Source organism: Saccopteryx leptura, chromosome 4, assembly GCF_036850995.1.
Source record: "Saccopteryx leptura isolate mSacLep1 chromosome 4, mSacLep1_pri_phased_curated, whole genome shotgun sequence".
NCBI classification, from domain to species: domain Eukaryota; kingdom Metazoa; phylum Chordata; class Mammalia; order Chiroptera; family Emballonuridae; genus Saccopteryx; species Saccopteryx leptura.
In genome coordinates, this window is record NC_089506.1 from 49,369,674 (window position 1) to 49,388,353 (window position 18,680).

The 18,680-nt window shown below is 41.7% G+C and overlaps 1 protein-coding gene across 1 annotated transcript in view; it reads right to left on the reverse strand.

The window, feature by feature from the left end:
* The window catches only part of UBAC2 (UBA domain containing 2), a 242,298-nt gene that overhangs the window by 46,642 nt on the left and 176,976 nt on the right, over positions 1–18,680 (reverse strand). Inside the window, exon 7 of the mRNA XM_066380618.1 lies at positions 12,296–12,541. Coding sequence (XP_066236715.1) covers positions 12,296–12,541 — 246 coding nt within the window. The remainder of the gene's footprint in view (positions 1–12,295; positions 12,542–18,680) is intronic.

Sequence of the window (18,680 nt, forward strand, 5' to 3'; positions counted from 1 at the left end):
GGAGCTCATGACTCACTGCTTAGGAAATTCCTGGGCTCCTGCCGCTTTATTCACACAACCAAGTCTGTAACCCACAGTAACAGGCTTCAGGGTCTGAACTTGGGCATGGTTCTCTGAAATTCAAGGTTTCTCAAGATGATTAGAGGGATTATTCCTGAGAAACCCAGGGATACTCCAGTGCTCTAACCTGCATTAGAATTGTTTTCTGGTTTTGAAAACCCATAGGATGGCTTTCTGGGGGAGAACAATTATGAGGACGATTTTTCAAATATCCACAGGTTTAACATTATGTCTGCTTCAGGGTACATTTCTAAATCCATTCATGGTTTTCAAAAGTGCTAAAAGAAAAAATTGTAAAAAGAATTAGGATTGTTTATAATTTCTCATCTCTCCAAAAACCAAGCACATCTTCATCATTTACTTGTTTTCTTAAGTACCATGAGATTGTACCACACTATTCTTTCTCATAAAGATAGATGGTAGAATGGAAAATAGAAATGATTTTCTTGAGGTCACTTAATGAGTCAGTTTTGGAAAGGGATTATAATTTAGATTGATCTATCTTTCTGTTCCGAACTTTGTCAAAAAGGTCAGTCTGATCAACTACAAGAGCACCAAAAACATAACCATAGTTTTTGCAAGAAGTTACAGATTCAGATCAACAGCTTACCTTTAATTTCACTTGAAATAGTTCTAGCACCTAATCTTCATTTAGTTTGCAGATTTTTATCAACAAAGCACTAGTAACTTATTCCACACTGCCTGATACTATACACTTCAAATTCATAAGAGAAAAAAGTTATAGAAGAACTAGTTCTAACGGATTAGATTGCTTTGTTGACAAGGCAGTGCAGCAACTTGACAAGAACTGTTTTTAAAACAAACTGCACCAAAAAGTGAAAGAGCAAACGAAGCTAAAAAGGAAAAGTTCTGAGAAGTAGGCCACAGGTTCACAAGCTGTTCTGAGAGCTGCCTGGGTCAATCTAGCTTGAGAATTTGTTTCTTTTGGATTCAAGGTGGACTCCTTCGCTTCGCACACACATACACATAGGTATATAGATTTCAGGCTCCACTCAGAATGCATAGCATCCAGATACTATTTTACTTTTTTTCTTTCTTTTCTTTTAGCAAGCAAGAGAGAAAGGGACAGACAGGAAGAAAAAAAGATGAGAAGCATCAGCTCCTAGTTGCAGTACCTTAGTTGCTCATTGATTGCCTTTTCATATGTGCCTTGACCAGGGGGCTCCAGTTGAGCCAGCGACCCCATGCTCAAGGTGGTAAGACCGTGCTCAAACCAGATGAACCCACACTCAAGATGGCAACCTTGCAGTTTTGAACATGGGTCCTCAGCGTTCTGGGCCAATGCTCTATCCACTGTGCCACCACCTAGTCAGGCTCCAGATAATATTTCTTGACCCTCAATGGCTGGGTTAGGTGCTTCATCTAGAAGAGCACTTATGACATGTTATTGTAATTGCCTCCTTGAGAGAAAGGATCACACCATCTTGTTCATTGTGGTACTCCCAGAGCCTGGCCAGACATTAAATGTACCTTGCGGAAAGGATGTTAATGGAAATTATATATTGGTAAGACGGTTCCTCAGAGGCCTAGTCAGTTGAAGGGATAAGGACAGAAACTGGTTTGATGGGTTGTCACCCATTAGCATAGAGCTCTACTAGGTGGGTCTTGCTATCTAAACACACTGAGAGGCGATCATGCATGCCACAACATGGACAGACAGACTTCAAAACATGATGCCAAGTGAAAGAAGCCAGTCACAAAAAACCAGATAGTATATGGTTTCATTTATATGAAATGTCCAGAGTAGGCAAATCTGTATGACAGGAAATAGATTAGTGGTTGCCTAGGGCAAGAGAGGTGGAAGGATTGGGAGTGATTGCTAATGGGTACAGTTTCTGTTTTGGTGATAAAAATACTCTAAAATTGAATGCAGTGATGGTTGTATAATTCTGTGCCTATACTAAGAATCACTGAATTGTACACTTTAAATAGGTGAGTTATATGTGATGTGAATTCTGTCTCAAGAAAGCTATTTTAAAACCCCAAAAATACATTGAGTACTTGAGAGCACCTTTAATACACTACAATGTTAACTAAATTATAAATAATTAATGAAGAAACACTTGATTAATAATAGGAACTCTCATGATTTGCAAGGCAGATTTGACTCATAATAATGCATATGTTAGATGCTACCTAACAACTGTTGCTGGGGTAGATAAAGAGAGAAACAATTTTCACAGCCACAAAATGTTACTAAGAGAGGGTGAGAAGATACAGCTAACTAAATTCAGCCAAATACTGAGAAAATAACTGAAATACATATATTTATAATGGTGAGCAGGTCAAAGAGACTGCTCAGTGATAACCATCTAGGAAACACAGGGCAGGCCAAGGAAGTGAAGAGGTAACGAAAAAATTAGCACCAACTGAATTCATTGCTTTGTTGACAAAATTCCCACATGGCTTACACCAAGCACGGGGCATTCACAGTGGGCTTCACTTTAATTCTACTTCTAAAGTAAACGGAGATTTTACAGAAATACCTGTAAAAATCTGGGAAGTGTTATCACCAAGTACATGTTGTGGTACACACCGGACTACCCTGGAGATACTGCAGGTTCAGTCCCAGAGCACCATACAATAAAGCGAGTGTCGCAATAGAGTCGCTATCATTTTGCTGGTGGTGTCTTGCCTTCAGTTTGTAAAAAAATATGCAACATTTGTGAAATGCAATAAAATGAAGCTCAATAAAATGAGGTGTGCCTGTAATGCCACTATCATCACCAACCAACAGAGAAAAGGGTAGTCACAAAGTAACAGAGAGAATTCAGACTTCCCAGTAAAATGCTGCTGGCTACACAATCTTCTGGAACAGGGGGCTGGCAAAGATTTTCTGTAAAAGGTCAGATGCTAAATGTTTCAGATTTTGAAAGTCAAGTGGCAAAAATCAAAGACATCATATAGGTACTTAACCACTGAAAATATAAAAACTATTCTTAGTTCTGTGTTTGGCCCATGGAACATAGCCAACTGACTCTTGTTCTAAAGGTTATAAGTTTTTAAGAGTAATACCTATCTGGTTAGCTTCTAAATCAGGACTCTCTCTCCAACTTCCTGAGAACCAGAAAACAGATGTCCAATGTGATCATAGTAACCAGTATTTGACACATCTTTCTGGTATATAAAGTAATTCTCTATAAATTATTTTATCCACATAACAACCCTATTAGATAGTGTAAATATCTCCTTGTCAACCCAGAGTAGATCACTTAACTGCAAATTCCTTGCTCTTTTCCTTTTTTACATCCTGCTGCTTTTCCACGGTCAGCATATTGGTTGCTTCCATTACGACTAGTAAAAAGAGGCAAGGATGTGATGAAAAGCTGTGGAGACTCACGCAGCAACTGCTGTTCAGTGTTCACTTTCTAGGAGATTTCACTGACTGCTCTGGAGGTTTGAATGTGCAGACGCTCTGCATAGCTCCATGGTGGCCACTTACTCTCACTCAGTGAGCAAGCACCACCTCACCACCGCAGAGATCCTGAAAACACCAGAATCTTCAGTGTCTCCCAACTGGTCTTCTTTGTCCAGTACCATGTTTCCAACTGACTGTTCAGATTATGGCCAAAGTAATCTTTCTTAAGAACAAATGCAACTTACTCTCCTGCAATAAAAGGTTTCACTTTTTATGACTCACTATTTGCAGGACAAAGGAAAAAAGAACTCTTAGTGTGGCATAAGACCCCCTACGTCCTGGTCTCGGCTTTCTCCCCAGCCTCATCTTTCGTGGCCTGTTCCTTAAGAAAACCCTGAGCTTAGGCAAATGTTATTCCCACAGCTATTTGGAGCCTCTGTGCTTTCCCTGCAAGGTTCCCAAGGCCTGAAATGCCTGCCACAATATTGGCCTCTTCAGGATTCCCCTCAACCACACAGGGCTTTGCTGAGTCCCTTGGGGAGAAGTAGAACTCACTTTCTGCTGCGTACAAACTCCAATAGAAACCTAGCGCTTAGTATTGACTCATCTGTTTTTTCCCTGGTGGGCTGCAAACTTCTTGAAGGTCAGGGTGGTGTCACTCTCTCCAGGTTGTGCACTACAGCAGAACCAAGAGACATAAATAAGTAGAACAGCTCCTGTTCTTCAAGATGTCATATACTACTTGAGGAATGAATAGAGCACAAACCTGTGCAAAGTTATGTAATGGCCACGGCAGTGGAAAATAACCCGCAGCTGCAACTACCAGGATGACTGTGATGCCACCAACCATGGAGCCAGCAGCTCAGTTAGGGGAAGCGGATGGACTCTGAGAGCAAGGAGCTGTTGAGAATAAAGTATGTCAAACACACTGCCCCTACATAAATTTACAGAAGAACAGGAAAACTAGGGGTGTGAGGGAAGATGAGAAACAGAAGAAAGAAACTACAGCATTATTTATGCAGTAAACTCAGATTTCATCACCATGGATCCATAAGATCACCCAAGAGCTTCCACGTAGATAACTGCTGTGGAAGTGTTCAGAAAGATCACACTGTGCTTGATGATGAACAGAAGGACCCCGGTCACTGACCCTGTCGGTGCTCTCGTCTCAAGCTCCAGCTGAAGCAGTCTCTATGGAGCTGTCACACTGTTCATCGTCCTTTAGATACATGTAATTGGTGTGTGCTATATAGAGCATATTAAAAAGGGTTAATATAATGTAGCAGTATGATGTCATAGGTGACTTTAAAGAACGTAGATGTGATTACCACACGGCCGAGAAGTCAAGTGATGTTTGTTCCTGCCCCACTTCCATTCCATGCATTAATTCTCCTTTGTTTTTTAATTGAATTTTTTTTAGATAGAGAATGGGAGGGAAAAAGAAAGAGAGGGAGAGAGGGGGAGAGAAAGACAGAGAGAGAAACACTGATTTGTTGTTCCACTTATTTATGTATTCATTGGTTGATTTTTGTATGTGCCCTGACCGGGGATCTAACCTACAACCTTGGAGGATGCTCTAACCACCTGAGCTACCCAGCCAGGGCCATGCATTAATTCTTAATGTGTTGAATTCCCACTGAAACTCCTTTCAACAATGAACTACATAGTTCTTGCTGAGTCTACTGGTCTTTTCCTGGTCATTATCTCATCTTGGCTTTATCAGGAAGGGGTGGCATCTGAATCTGCTGAACACTCATTCTTCCACTCTTCCTGAAACATCCTATTCTCCAGGCTCCCTGCCACTGAACTTTCCTGGTTTTCTCCTCATCCCCCAGCCCCTGAATTCCTTTCCTTCCTCTTCTTTGCACTCTCTAAACTTATGGGTCTCAGTCTATCTTTATCGGTTCACTTCATACCTGCCCTCTCAGAGGATATCTTTCCAGCCCTGACTATTTACCTGTATTTAGCTGGCCTCAGTACATTCAGTAATTCTGTAAATATTTATTTTACACATATTTAGTCATCAATTCCCCAAATATGTCAGTTCTTACTGTGCACCAGGCATTGTTCACGTACTGGCGATACAAAGAAAAAAGTCTCCACTACCCCAAGACGCACTACCCTGGCCCAGCGGCAGGAGTGGTGAGTGCCATGAAAGAGACACCCAGGGGCTGTAAGAACAGAGAGAGGGTCAGATCCAACTGGGAGATAAGAAGAGTTCCCAGAGAAGGTCGTATTTGATGTGAATACTGAAAAGTGAACAGGAGTTGGGCAAGCAAAAGTTGTGTATATAAGGGGGGAAGGAGGATGTGGAAGTTAGTATGAGGGAAGTTTGTTTCAAGCAGAGAAAGGACAGATGTGAAGGCAAGAAGTGAGACACAAGGGGCTATGAAATATTGCAAATAGGTAGCGTGGTCAGCCAGAGGGCTGCACACGGGGCAAGAGAGATGTGGCTGAAAAGCAAGGAGGGGCTTATGCAATGAGGTGTAACTACCTTGAAAGCTACACAGAGGCCTTCTGAAAGATTTAAGTAGAAGTGAAACAATCAGATTTGAGCTTTCAATAAGATCCACTCTGGGGGGCTGAACTAGGGGGAGCAGGGAGAGGGAGGTAGTTGTGACAGTGTGTTAGGGAATGGGCTATAGAAATCCAGTAAGTGCCTGACCAGGTGGTGGCGCAGTGGATGGAGCATCGGACTGGGATGCGGAAGGACCCAGGTTCGAGACCCCGAGGTCGCCAGCTTGAGCGCGGGCTCATCTGGCTTGAGCAAAGAGCTCACCAGCTTGGACCCAAGGTCGCTGGCTCCAGCAGGAGGTTACTCGGTCTGCTGAAGGCCCACAGTCAAGGCACACGTGAGAAAGCAATCAATGAACAACTAAGAAGTCGCAACGCGCAACAAGAAACTGATGATTGATGCTTCTCATCTCTCTCCGTTCCTGTCTGTCTGTCCCTGTCTATCTCTGCCTCTGTAAAAACAAACAAACAAACAAAAAAAGAAATCCAGTAAGTAGTAAGGGTGGCCTGACCTAGGCAGTGGGATGAAGAGCGAGGGAATGACACATTTATATAAAGAAGGAAGACTCCACAGTACTTAATCGGGGGAGGGGAACAAGTGGGATATGGATGTCTAAGGGAAAATCAAAGGTGAAGCCAACATTCTCTGGTTTGGGCCTTTGGGTAGGAAATGGTGCTTTTCACCAGGGTAGCAAGTGAGAAGGAGAAGCAAATTTAGCAAATGGCAAATTTCAAGTGCCTGTGGAACATTCAAGTGAAGTTGTCCAGTAGACAGTAAGATCTTTAGGTCTGGAGGCCAAGAGGGAGGGAGGTCTAGTCCACAGATCTAAATCTGGGAGCCATGAGCTCATTACCCAGTGGTGGGAGCAATGGACCGGGCGGGGCGCCTGCTGGCAGTGTCCAGGGTGAAAAGCTCAGCAGGCGGAGGAAGGAGGGGACCTTGGGAAACAACACCGTTAAGGAGTGAAGAGCTCCTTATCCCAGACAAGGCATTCATACAGCGGAGAGCTGGATCTAAAAAATCACCTCCTTTGTCTCTTCCTCTGTGCTCTCCTTTCTTCCATCTACCTTACACACTGCAGTACGATGAATGTGTCTGAGACAGTCGTCCTGCATTAGTAACTAAACCACTTTGCACTGCTTCCAGTGTCAAAACTCAAATCGGTTGCCAGGTTTAAAAATACCTCCACGACATCTGCTGTCTATTCCCATCTCTCACTTTGTATCCTGCCGCACTTCAAACGGGTCTGCCCAGTTCTTTCCTTTCCAGGGCCTCTTTTCATCCCCACGCCTCCCTCACCCTTGCTGATGATCTCAGGGGTGATCCTGAAAGACACCTTTCTTCTGGATAATCTGCTTCATGCTCTCTGCCCACCCAAACCCTGCTCTTCTCAGATATCTTCCTGCGCTGGGTACTCTGTTCAATATTCCAGTGTTCCTGGACGTTTATCTAATTCAAGTAAATATGTCTCAGATTCCTGAAGTTGAATACAAACTCATTAAATGAAAGGACATGTTTTTCACTTCTTTTCTGCCCACTGAGTATTCACAGGTATTGGTCAGAGAGTCTCAAGTATTGACTGGCAGACTGACTGTGACCCCAAAGCCAAGACCACAGGAGGTGGGGGACAGAGGGCGATAAGCAGCTTCCAGGTGGGGGACAGAGAGCGATAACACAACAGGAAGCAGGCAAAGAGAGAGAAAGAAATACATGGCTTTAGCATTACTTTGGAATGCCTGAAATGACATACTGCAGACAGATCAGTCTAATGAAGAGTAAGTAATTAACTGAAAGACTTCCTGACCAAATAAACTCAGGGTTCTATGAAAAACATCTGAAAATCAACAGTTTTTAAACAAATTACATTTATTTTTAAATGCAGTAACAGAATTAGAAATTGCCTACAATAAAAGACACAAGGACTTTAAAACAAACAAAAAGTTTAAAAATATAGAGAAGACAGAAGCAGAAGTTCTAACTTGGGTTAAACAGTTAATTTGGATGACCATTAAACCTGGCACCGAGTTTTCTGCCAGCCACAGCAAAAAAAAAAAAAAGAAAAAAAAGAAAGAAAAGAAAATCACAAGGACTCTCCTAACTGGGAGGCAGAGGCCTGTGGTCAAGACATATCTGAGTCCCAATCCTGCACTCCATCGCAGGTGCTTGTCCCTGGGCAAGCCAGCTCCCCGAGCCTCAGAGGACACAAAGGAACTGGCTATCATTTCTCAAAGCCGATGTTCAGAATAAATGAGGGGGAACTGAGTAGGCCCAGGACTGAAGAAATAGTGTGCTCTTCTCTCTTTAGCAGACCAGTCAATGGAAAGCCTCTGGCAAGAGTCCTGGGGCTGGGATTCTAAACCCCAGATCAACTGGGGACAAGACTGACCTTGGAAAGTAGAGGAGCCAGCCAAGCAGTGGGTAGAGCAACAGACCAAGGATGTTACTTCACAGCTGCCTGACTCGCACGTACTCTCCAGGGATTGTGGTCTGTTTTACTTGGTCTATTTCATCCATTCTTGGGCTGTATAACCTGGCAGATCCTGTGGTGTTCAGAGTATGTGTGGTAGGGAAAGACACTAAAATGAATGTGCAGCAAGCCACAAGGGGAAAACCATGACCTAAATCCCTAGGGTCCTGGAAAAAGAGTGTGTGCATAAAGCAAAGAATTAAATGCTGTTGAAAAATGGATGCTGGTCCCTGGGGATAGGATGCGCTTGGCCATGGACATAAAGCAAGCATGTGGTTAGAAGTGTAAGACCCACGAAGATCAAAGGTCAGGTGGACCCGAAGAAATCCATCCTCAGAGGGAAGACTCTAGGGTCAGCTTGGGTGGGGCCGGAGGGCACAGGTGAGCTGCAGGGGCAGGTATGCCAGACCACCATGCCAATCACCTTTGTTGTACCAAAACCTCTTCCTTAGCTCATAACTCCTGTCACATGGGGTGGGTCCCTTGTAACCAAGTGACAGAGGAAGAAAATGGCCCCATGTGTGGTCTTAGGTGGGTTGGCTCAGTACACGAGTGAAAGCTGAAAATGGCCTGTGGATGCACTATAGCTCCACTCAGGGGTGATCCTGAAAGACAGCACCAGGGGAAATCCTCCCAGTGGGCAGAGCCTGGGCAGTGCCTTTGGTCCTCTACTGTGTGTGGAAAGAGAAGTAGCCTGAAGCAATAACACATATGGATATAAGGATTCACTGGACATGGTAAATGACATGGTTGGCTGGTCAGGGAACTGGATAGTAGGGGACAAGTAGACCCAGGGAAGAGGTATGTGGATACAGCTAAAGAAGTAGGCATAAAGTTCGACATGTTTTGTTGGTTAATGTCTACCATGGACATGCACCACAGAAGAGGGAGATGGAATGACTCAGCCGACTGGCATCAGTCAGCCGCCGGCCCCAGTGTCGGCAGATATGTAACAAAGAAGCCATGGCAGCAGGGGTGGAGGCTGTGCACAGACCCCATGCTCTAAGGCAAACCTCACTACTGATGGCAACAGAGACCAACACTGAGCCCCAGTACACCACCACCCCTCAAAGAGAACCAGCAGCACTAACTGTGGGGCTACAGAAAGAAGGCTTGCTCTGCTGACCATATCATATCACATCAGACCACAAGGCCCACTTACCGCAAAGTGGGGGCAGCAGTAGCAAGACTGTGGAATACATAAACCCTCTCATATACCATACAACTAAGGAACTGCCAGCTTGCCAGACCAATGAGATAGTTGAAAGTGTAAGTGAAATCCCAACTTGGAGATGATACCCTGCAAGATGGCACTCCAGGCTCTCTAGCATGCGGTATAAACTCTAAAAACCCTGCTGTGTCCCCAACAGGAACAACACACAGATCTTGGAAATCAGGGGTAAAAGGAGAAGTGACCCTGATTATCCTTCCTCCCAGTGATGTGTTTGGGGAATCTAGGCTTCTTATCCCTGCAACTCTAAATTCCATGGGCTTACACAGCTTGGTTCACAGGAGGGGGACCCTTCCATCAGCAGAAAAAGCAAGAATGCCTTTACATTTTAAGTTATAGCTGTTAACCAGCTATTTTGGGCTTTTGTGCCCCAAACCAGCAGGCAAGGAAAGAAGTCATTATCCTGGCAGGAGTAATGAGCCCTGATCGTCAGGAAAAGGTATGGCTAGGGGCACACAAAGCAGGTGGAAGACTGGGTGTGGCGTCCCAGTGATCCACTAAGGCTTCTCTCGGTACTCCCCTGCTCGATTTTTACAGTCAATGGACAGGTGTAGCAGATGCAGCTTGAGAAAGGCATGGCTTCTGGGGACAGAGCACACAGGAGTCAGGGTATGTGTCACTTTCAGCAACTAAGCCTTCCAGCCAAGAGGGAAGGGACTCTCAAATGAAGAGTAGAGGAGGGAGATGATCAGTGTGATCCTGAGATCTGCTTTGGCAGAAGGGGATGTAATTCATCCCACTAACCCTCCTCTTGAAGGTTTCTCCCAGAAGAGTGCTACTGGGAGGAGTTGCTCCAAGGAGTTAGGTAAACCAAGACGCAAGCAGCACGAGGGATGGATGCTGTGGTCTGCCATCCAAATCCCCCTCACCTGCCTCAGAACTAAGGTGCGTCATCTTCCTGCTGCTGGGGGTGCTAGCACCTCACAGTTCTCAAGCGTCATGCCTCCTGTGGATGGTGTGCATCTGAGGAGAGCCAGCCAGCCAAGGACTGCGATCTGGACCCAGTGACTGATTGATGGAGGTTTATTTTCAGCTCCTTGTCTGAATTTGGGACAACCACCTTTTAAGCACTCTCCCAACTACACACCTCCCCATAAAATTAGGTCAGCCCTTTTTCTGTAATTGTTGTTCAAAGTCTAGTTCTGTCCTTCATCACCCTCCCCTCAAAGATGCTGATCCTGACAGTGTTCTTGATAAACTTCATGTGTAAAAATCTGCCTGTGGACTCCAATCTGACAAATACCACTTTTCTGCCTTGCTCATGAGCACGAGATCCATAGCTATCCAATGGAGGAACTCCTCCCAGGCATTCCAAAGGGAGCTCAGTCAATACATTTCCCCCAAATCTGCTCTCCGGATATTGGTGAAATGGTGCTGTCATCAATCCATCCCATTATCTAAGCAAGAAACCTCAGAACCATACATACTTCTTTATCTCCCTCATTGTTCTAGTTTTATTCTAGAAAATACCTCTTCCTCCTGCTAAATACAAGACTCAGTCCACCTTGGATGGAATTCTCTTACAGAACTCATCTAGCACCTTGCTTTCACCTCTCAACCCTGCAAAGTTGTCTCCATGATCTACACCCCAGCTTTGACCTGAGAGAGATGCTGTCCTCCATATTTAACTACATCACAGGTACCTTTATGTTCCAGATTCACCTCAAATTCAAACATATCTGCAGTGAATAACCATCACTTCTTTTTTCACCTGTAGAATCAGCCCATTAATAACAGGTCCCCTTCTTCCCACCCAGATATAAACTCTGAGACCCACATTTCCAGTGGGACACCAGGAATGTCACAACTGATTTCTCCTCTTCAGACCACAGTGAGGTGTTTGTGCGCAGACCTACATCTCACACCCAATGAAGGCAGGAGACAGGGATATGGTGAGAAGAGCAACCTCTCTCATGCCCCAGCAGGTAAAGAAGATGGAGGCAAGAAATAAATAGCCCAGTACACAGGATCATAGACGTGCCAAAGAAAGAGCAGGTGTGAGGTTTTGGCCTGCTATACATATAGTAACTCTTAAAAGACAAGAGTGATTTCAGATTGTTTGGATATAGCAGTTTATTGTAGACGAATGCTCAGTATTTCCTGATGACTGATGACAAGACTAAGAAAACACACTTAACACAGCATTTATTTGATTTACTCATGGGTTTGTTCCCTTGAAAATTTTCTAGCCTCCATATTCTCTTCATTTTAACCAAAGAAAATCAAAAAGTTTTACATTTGCTCTTTATTCCAGAGCACATAATAATAAGCATTTTAACAGGAAGACACTGTGGCTTTTACAAGATTATAGAAACAGATATATCTCATCTTGTTAACTAGGTTGGTGTTTCTCTAAGAAATAATTCTTATCTAATAGAAGTGTAACAAGAATGTCCAGTTTGACCAAACTTTCAGATGCAGTTTATATTTATTAACCTTAAGAAAAAACAAAACAAAACCCAAGAATAGGTACCAGAGACTTACATTCTATTAGGAAACTTACCAAATATCCACATTGCAATGGGATATTGCATTTATCCACAGGAATAAAGTATAGTCTCTACACACATATAGTCACAAAGGAAACGTTTACTTAGGCCACTGAGTATTTTTAAATTTTAAAATACTATTATTCTAGTTTACCTGCTGCTGTCTTTGTCGCCTCGCCTGCGCAAACTGTGAAAGCATCAGCTGCCGATCAAGCAGCTCCATCCTTTGCTGCCTCTGGATGTCTACGGTGGCCCCCATCCCAATTCTGGCTTCGGTGGTGGGTTCTGAAGATGCGAAGATGGGTTCAAGCGTCCAAGAGAAGAACTTTGCCGCCCAGCTAGGGATGTACAGCACCTGATGAACCGGGAGTACTTTGCTGTTGTAGCAGATACCAGAGATCTAAAAGAAAAAAGTCCAACTGGACTGTTTACATGTAATAAAATTTAAAGAACATATTTAACACAGAAATCAATAACCACAAAACATTTCAGATGGTATTTGTCTTCATTTTAGCAGTGTTGGGTGATAACCAAAACGCCTACCAGGTTGCTGAATACTAAGCTGTACCAATCAACAAAAAATTTAATTTACTCAGTAAACAAATTTGCTTTTATTAAGTTAGTAGAGTTAGCAAAATTCTAACCATTTACCACTCAAAGTACTGGTAAAATTTTCTAAAACAATGTTTTTCTTTTAAAAAAGCCACACAGAAGATCTGATTATCAAAACACTTTCACACCAGCTCTGTGGTTACTCTTATTGGCATATGGCCATCAGAGACAGATATTAGCAGAAAACAACTCTGATGTTCAATGACGTGTCCTTGCCATAGAATAAATTTATCAGAAAATAAAGGCATTCTAATATTTAGTGTTTTAATACATTTTTCTAGATTTTTAAAAATCCTCACCAATAGTCAGCAATAAACAGTTCTGTTCAGAAACAAGCCTATGTTTCATCTTTGAGATAATTTACATGACAACAGAAACCTAAAGATGGTCTATGGCTCTGTAGGTAAAAATAAATATGGCTATTCTTTGGGGAAAAAAAATCTTTAATTTTGTTAATTTGATTCTTCATAAGAATTTATTCATATCAAATTAGAACATATTTGACAACTTTCTAATAGAATAGTTTAATGTTTTATTAATAAAATTAACTAATTAGGCAAGAATTTTTCAAGCATAAGTCATATACCAGGCACTGTTCTAGGTACTCAGATACAGCAGAAGACAAGATCAACAAGACCCAAATCTTATAAAGGTAACAGTGGTCAATATGGAGAACGGACAGTAAAACAAGCAAGCACCCAAAACTCCAGATGAATTCTTAAGAGAAATAAAATAAAGTGACTTGGAGCTGAGACTTTCCTCAGGTAGATTGGTCAGGAAAGCTTCAGAAGAAGTGACTGCTGAGTGAAGATATTAGGGATAATCAGGTACCAGTGCGTTGAAGAATTGAAAGAACATTTCAGACAAAGAAAACAGCATATGCAACACAGGAATGAGTTTGAGAGTGTCAATTAGAAATCTTAGTGGAGTTAATCAAAGTTAGTCAGATACACAAATCTGGAACTCAGGGAAAAGTGATAAGAGATAAAGATTTGGGAGTCCCTGGTATTAGATAGATGACATTTAAAGCAATGGGACTAGATGACATAATGAGGCTGGGGAACTATAACAGAAGAAAGAAGGGGACATCACATTGAACCCAGGGCACACCAATATTTTGGGGATGGACAGAATAGGAGAATCCAGTAAAGAAAATAAACTAGGACAGTTGAGTATCAGTGAAGCTAAGAAAACAACGTTTTAAAACAGGAATACCAGTCATCTATGTTTAATGCAGGTTGGGGTTAAAGTTAGAGAGAAGAAAGTGAATGTTGCCTTTGGCAAAAAAAAAAAAGACCTTATAAAACAGTTTGAGTGCAGTGGTGGGAGCAAAAGACAGTCTGGGGTAGGCTAAAGAAAGACTGGTAGGTGACTTCTGATTTCAAATCATTTCCATGCCACTTGTCTCAAAAAACGGTAAAACAACAAAGAAATTGAAAACAGAAACAAACTCCAGATTTGATGAAACCAAAAAGCATCTGTAATCCTGAAGCACACTAACAAAATGTAAAATACATTGTGTAATTAGAAACCACTTAGTATGGGAAGAAGGGTAAGTCCAAATGCCAGCAAGAGGGTCCCCAGAGTGGGACAGGCTCAGGGGTTAAGGCACCAGGTACTGTGGAAGGCAGGAGTGAAGTGGAAGAGTCTTTACTAAGAAGCAATCCCAATTCCTCCTCATACTCAGCATAGCCCGTATCTACCCTCTCTTCTCTACAGCAAGAAGAGGACGCTTCCAAAGGGCATGGATCATGAGGTCTGAGGAGGGCAGACAGGCCCAGAGGGAGCTCTGGGGCTCTCACAGGTGGACTCCGTAGAGGTCCTCGGTGAGTGTCTCAGAACATACAGAGACATGGAAGGGATACAGGGGGATGGGGACTGTATTTCAAGAGAACAGCTGATTTTTTCAGAATTAATAAATATACATCCTCAGATTGAAAATACAAGAGTCCAAAGAAGGATAATAAATTAAAATTTAAATCTAGATGCAGTGTAGTACAACAAGGAAAGAAATCCTTAAAGTTATCAAAGAAAAAATTCGAACCACCTAGAAAGGTAAAACAATTAGCTATCAGCGGATAACAGAAATAACAACTATAAAATACTTAGAAAAACATCTACTGTAATAAAAAATATGTAAGCCCTCATAGAGAGAATTAAAAAATTATATGAAACCCAACCATAGTAATAAATATAGGTATTACATCCATGAATAAGATGCAAATCCAGTAAGATAGCAATTTTCACCAAATTAATACATAAATTCAATATAATTAAAAATAAAATCTTAACAGGGTTTTTTTTTGTTGCTGTTGTTGGAACTTGAATGCCAATTCTAAAATTGATACTTAAGGCTTAACATTTTAAAAATGTAATGCTGGGAGAAAGAAGCCAGACATAAAGACTGCATACATTATGATTCTGCTTTTGTAAATGGATCAATCTGAATTACACACTGAGTGCAAAAACCATAAAGTAAAGCATGAAGGTAATGACCATATTCAGGAGAGCAGTCACAGGAAGGACAGGCTTTTGGGGGCTGGCAGTGTTTGACATGCATGGGGTTATACGGTGTGTTCACTTTACAGTGATTAGTTTGGCTTGATGACATTTGCAGTTTTGTGAGCATTTTGGTATGCATTATATAGTCCAAAAAAAGATTTAAGCCTGATCTGTGGTAGCACAATAGATAAAAGTGTTCACCTGGAATGCTGAGGTCATTTGTTTGAAACCCCAGGCTTGCTCGGTCAAAGAACATATGAAAAGTAACTAGTATGAGTTGATGCTTCCTGCTCCTCCCATGATTTCTGTCTCTCTCCCTCCTCTCTCTAAAACCAATAAAATAAAATCTTCCAGAAGAAAAGAAAAAGAATTAAAATAAAGAATAAAGGATCTAGAATAGTAAAGGTAATTTTTAAGGAGCATAATAGGCTGATCAGATTTCAAAAAGCACTATAAAGTTTGAATACTTAAAATAGAATGGGCTTTCTGTGCAGCCACTCAAATAGACCTAAAGAGCAAGAGCACAGAAGCAAACTCCTGAGTACAAAGGCACTTGGTACACAGCAGAAATCAGTAAATTCATGGGAAAAGGACACACAAGCTATACATAAGAATAAAGACAAAACAAGGTCCTCCTTCCTGACACCATACTTATAAACTCCGAATGGATTAGAAACACAAATATAATTTACAAAACTGTAAATGTTTCTGCACAAAATACAGAAGGAACATCTTTTTGGCAATGAAATGGGGAAGGATTTTTAAATAAAACACATAAAGCACAAACTTTAAAAGAAAACGTGCATTTATTTACTTTAAAATTTAAAAGCTAAATATGTCCATAATTACCATAAATGGAGTGAAAAGACAAGTTAGAGTATGGGTAAAAGTACTTAGAATTCATGTAGTCAACAAAGGTAGTATTCAGAACATATAAAGAAACTATTAAAAAAACAAAAAGAAACTCTATAAATGTATGATAAAGAGATAATCAACCCAATTTAAAACTTTATTTATTTATTTATTTTTTTTGTATTTTTCTGAAGCTGGAAATGGGGAGAGACAGTCAGACAGACTCCCGCATGCGCCCGACCCGGCACGCCCACCAGGGGCGACGCTCTGCCGCGAGGCCAAGGAGCCATCCCCAGCGCCCGGGCCATCTTTGCTCCAATGGAGCCTTTGCTGCGGGAGGGGAAGAGAGAGACAGAAAGGAAGGAGGGGCGGGGGGTAGAGAAGCAAATGGGCGCTTCTCCTATGTGCCCTGGCCGGGAATCGAACCCGGGTCCCCCGCATGCCAGGCCGATGCTCTACCACTGAGCCAACTGGCCAGGGCCAATCAACCCAATTTAAAAAGCAGATGAAATGGCAATTACAGTAGAAGAAATTCAAATGGTCAAGAAATACTCGAAAATATGTTTATCCTCAACTGTTTTTACTGAAATGCAATATAAAATTAATAATGTTAAATATACCAACAATTGGCAAATATTGAAAAAGCTGGCATTGTATCAAGTTTTGGTGAGGATAAGGAGCCCTGAGAACTCCCACGCATCCCAGGGAAAGTACAGTGGCACAGCCACTCTGGAGAGCACTCCGGAACACAGCCAACCCTCTGTGTCTGAGGGACTGGTTCCAGGACGCCGCCGACACCAAACTCGGAGAAGATTCCAGTCCCTCATAAAAAATGGTGCAGGATTTCCACATACCCTATATTTGCAGTTAGCCTACAGTGGGTATGCCTACCCATCATTTCATTTTTATAGATTCAGTGAAGTTCTCAACACGTGGCAAATTTAAGTTTTAATTTTCAGAACATCCTGGAATTCTTTTCTCTCTCTCTCTCTCTCTCTCTTTCCATATTTTTGATCCATGACTGGGTGAAACTGGATGGAAATCCATGGATAGAGGATACAGAGTGTCGACTGTACCTAGCAGATCTCAACTATGCTTTAGGGAACACTCAACTGCAATGCTATATGTAACTGCTAAGTAAAAGAATGTATCCCCAGTAGAGAGACTACTAAAGAGTAGTTTATTCATCTAATAGAAGACTAGACAATAGTTAAACTCAATGTACATGTATTAATAAGTTTTTTAAAAAAGGTATTATACTTGGCTTTCATCGTTTTGCAAAATTTCGAAACATCAAACCTAGTACAGTGGTACCTTGAGATATAAGTTTAATTCGTTCTGTAACCGAGCTCATAAGTCAGTCAACTCATGTATCAAACAAATTTTTCGCATTTAAAATAACTGAAATAGAGTTAATCCGTTCCAGCCCTGTGAAACATCCCCAAACCATCCTAAATTATGAAAAAAGACATTAAAAATGTCTCTTTACCAATGCATAACAAAATATATGAAATAAAAAAGTGTTATTTAGTACTGTATTCTTACCTTGGAGACAGACGAGTGCAGCTAACAGAGGTGAATGGCGGAGGAGGAGGGAGGAAGGGATGCAGGCACAGTAGACACATAAACTAAAACTGCACTTTCTTAACACTAAATGTAAACTAAAACTGCATTTTCTTTACTTCAAACAAAACTATAACTGCACTTTCTTTACTTAAAATTAAACCACAAAAACTTAATTGTAAAAAAAAATGAACTTTCTTAAATTTAAACTTAATCTAAGCTTAACATTATGTATTTTTCATTTAATCATCACCTGTTTTTGCCTTTTTGGCTGCACTTTCAGCACTTTCACTTGCAGGACTTTTGAATAAAAATCTATCCAGCCTGACCTGTGGTGGCACAGTGGATAAAGCATCGACCTGGAATGCTGAGGTCGCCGGTTCAAAACCCTGGACTTGCCTGGTCAAGGCACATATGGGAGTTGATGCTTCCCGCTCCTCCCTTCTCTCTCTCTCTCTCTCTCTTCTGTCTAAAATGAATAAATAAAGTCTTTTAAAAAATTAAAAAAAAATCTATCCAAAAAGGTTTGCTTTTGCCTGCCTTTTAAAATGTTACGGAAATGTGACAAACAAGTGTCATTAAAAAGTGCTGAAGCATGACCAGTTGAAACTTTTTCTGGGTGTTTCTTTTCAATGAAACTTGAAAGCTTCTTCCACATTGCCAGCATGTCTTTAATTTATTTCACTTGTAGAAATCACTTCCTCCAACTCTACCTCCTCCTCACTACTAATCACTTGCAGAAGCTCTGTATGTTGAATCATGTGTAGCTCCTTCAACTCCTCAGTTGAGAGTTCCTCCTCATGTTCCTCGACGAGCTCGTTTACGTCACCCTCATCTACCTCCAGACCCATCGACTTTCCAAGGGACACAATCTCCTTCAACGCTTCTACCTCAGTCTCAGTCTCTGGTTTGAATCCTTTGAAGTCCCTGTCTGCAACAACATCAGGCCATAACTTTTTCCATGCCGAGTGCAAGGTTCTTCTTGTAACCTCTTGCCATGCCAAGTCAAT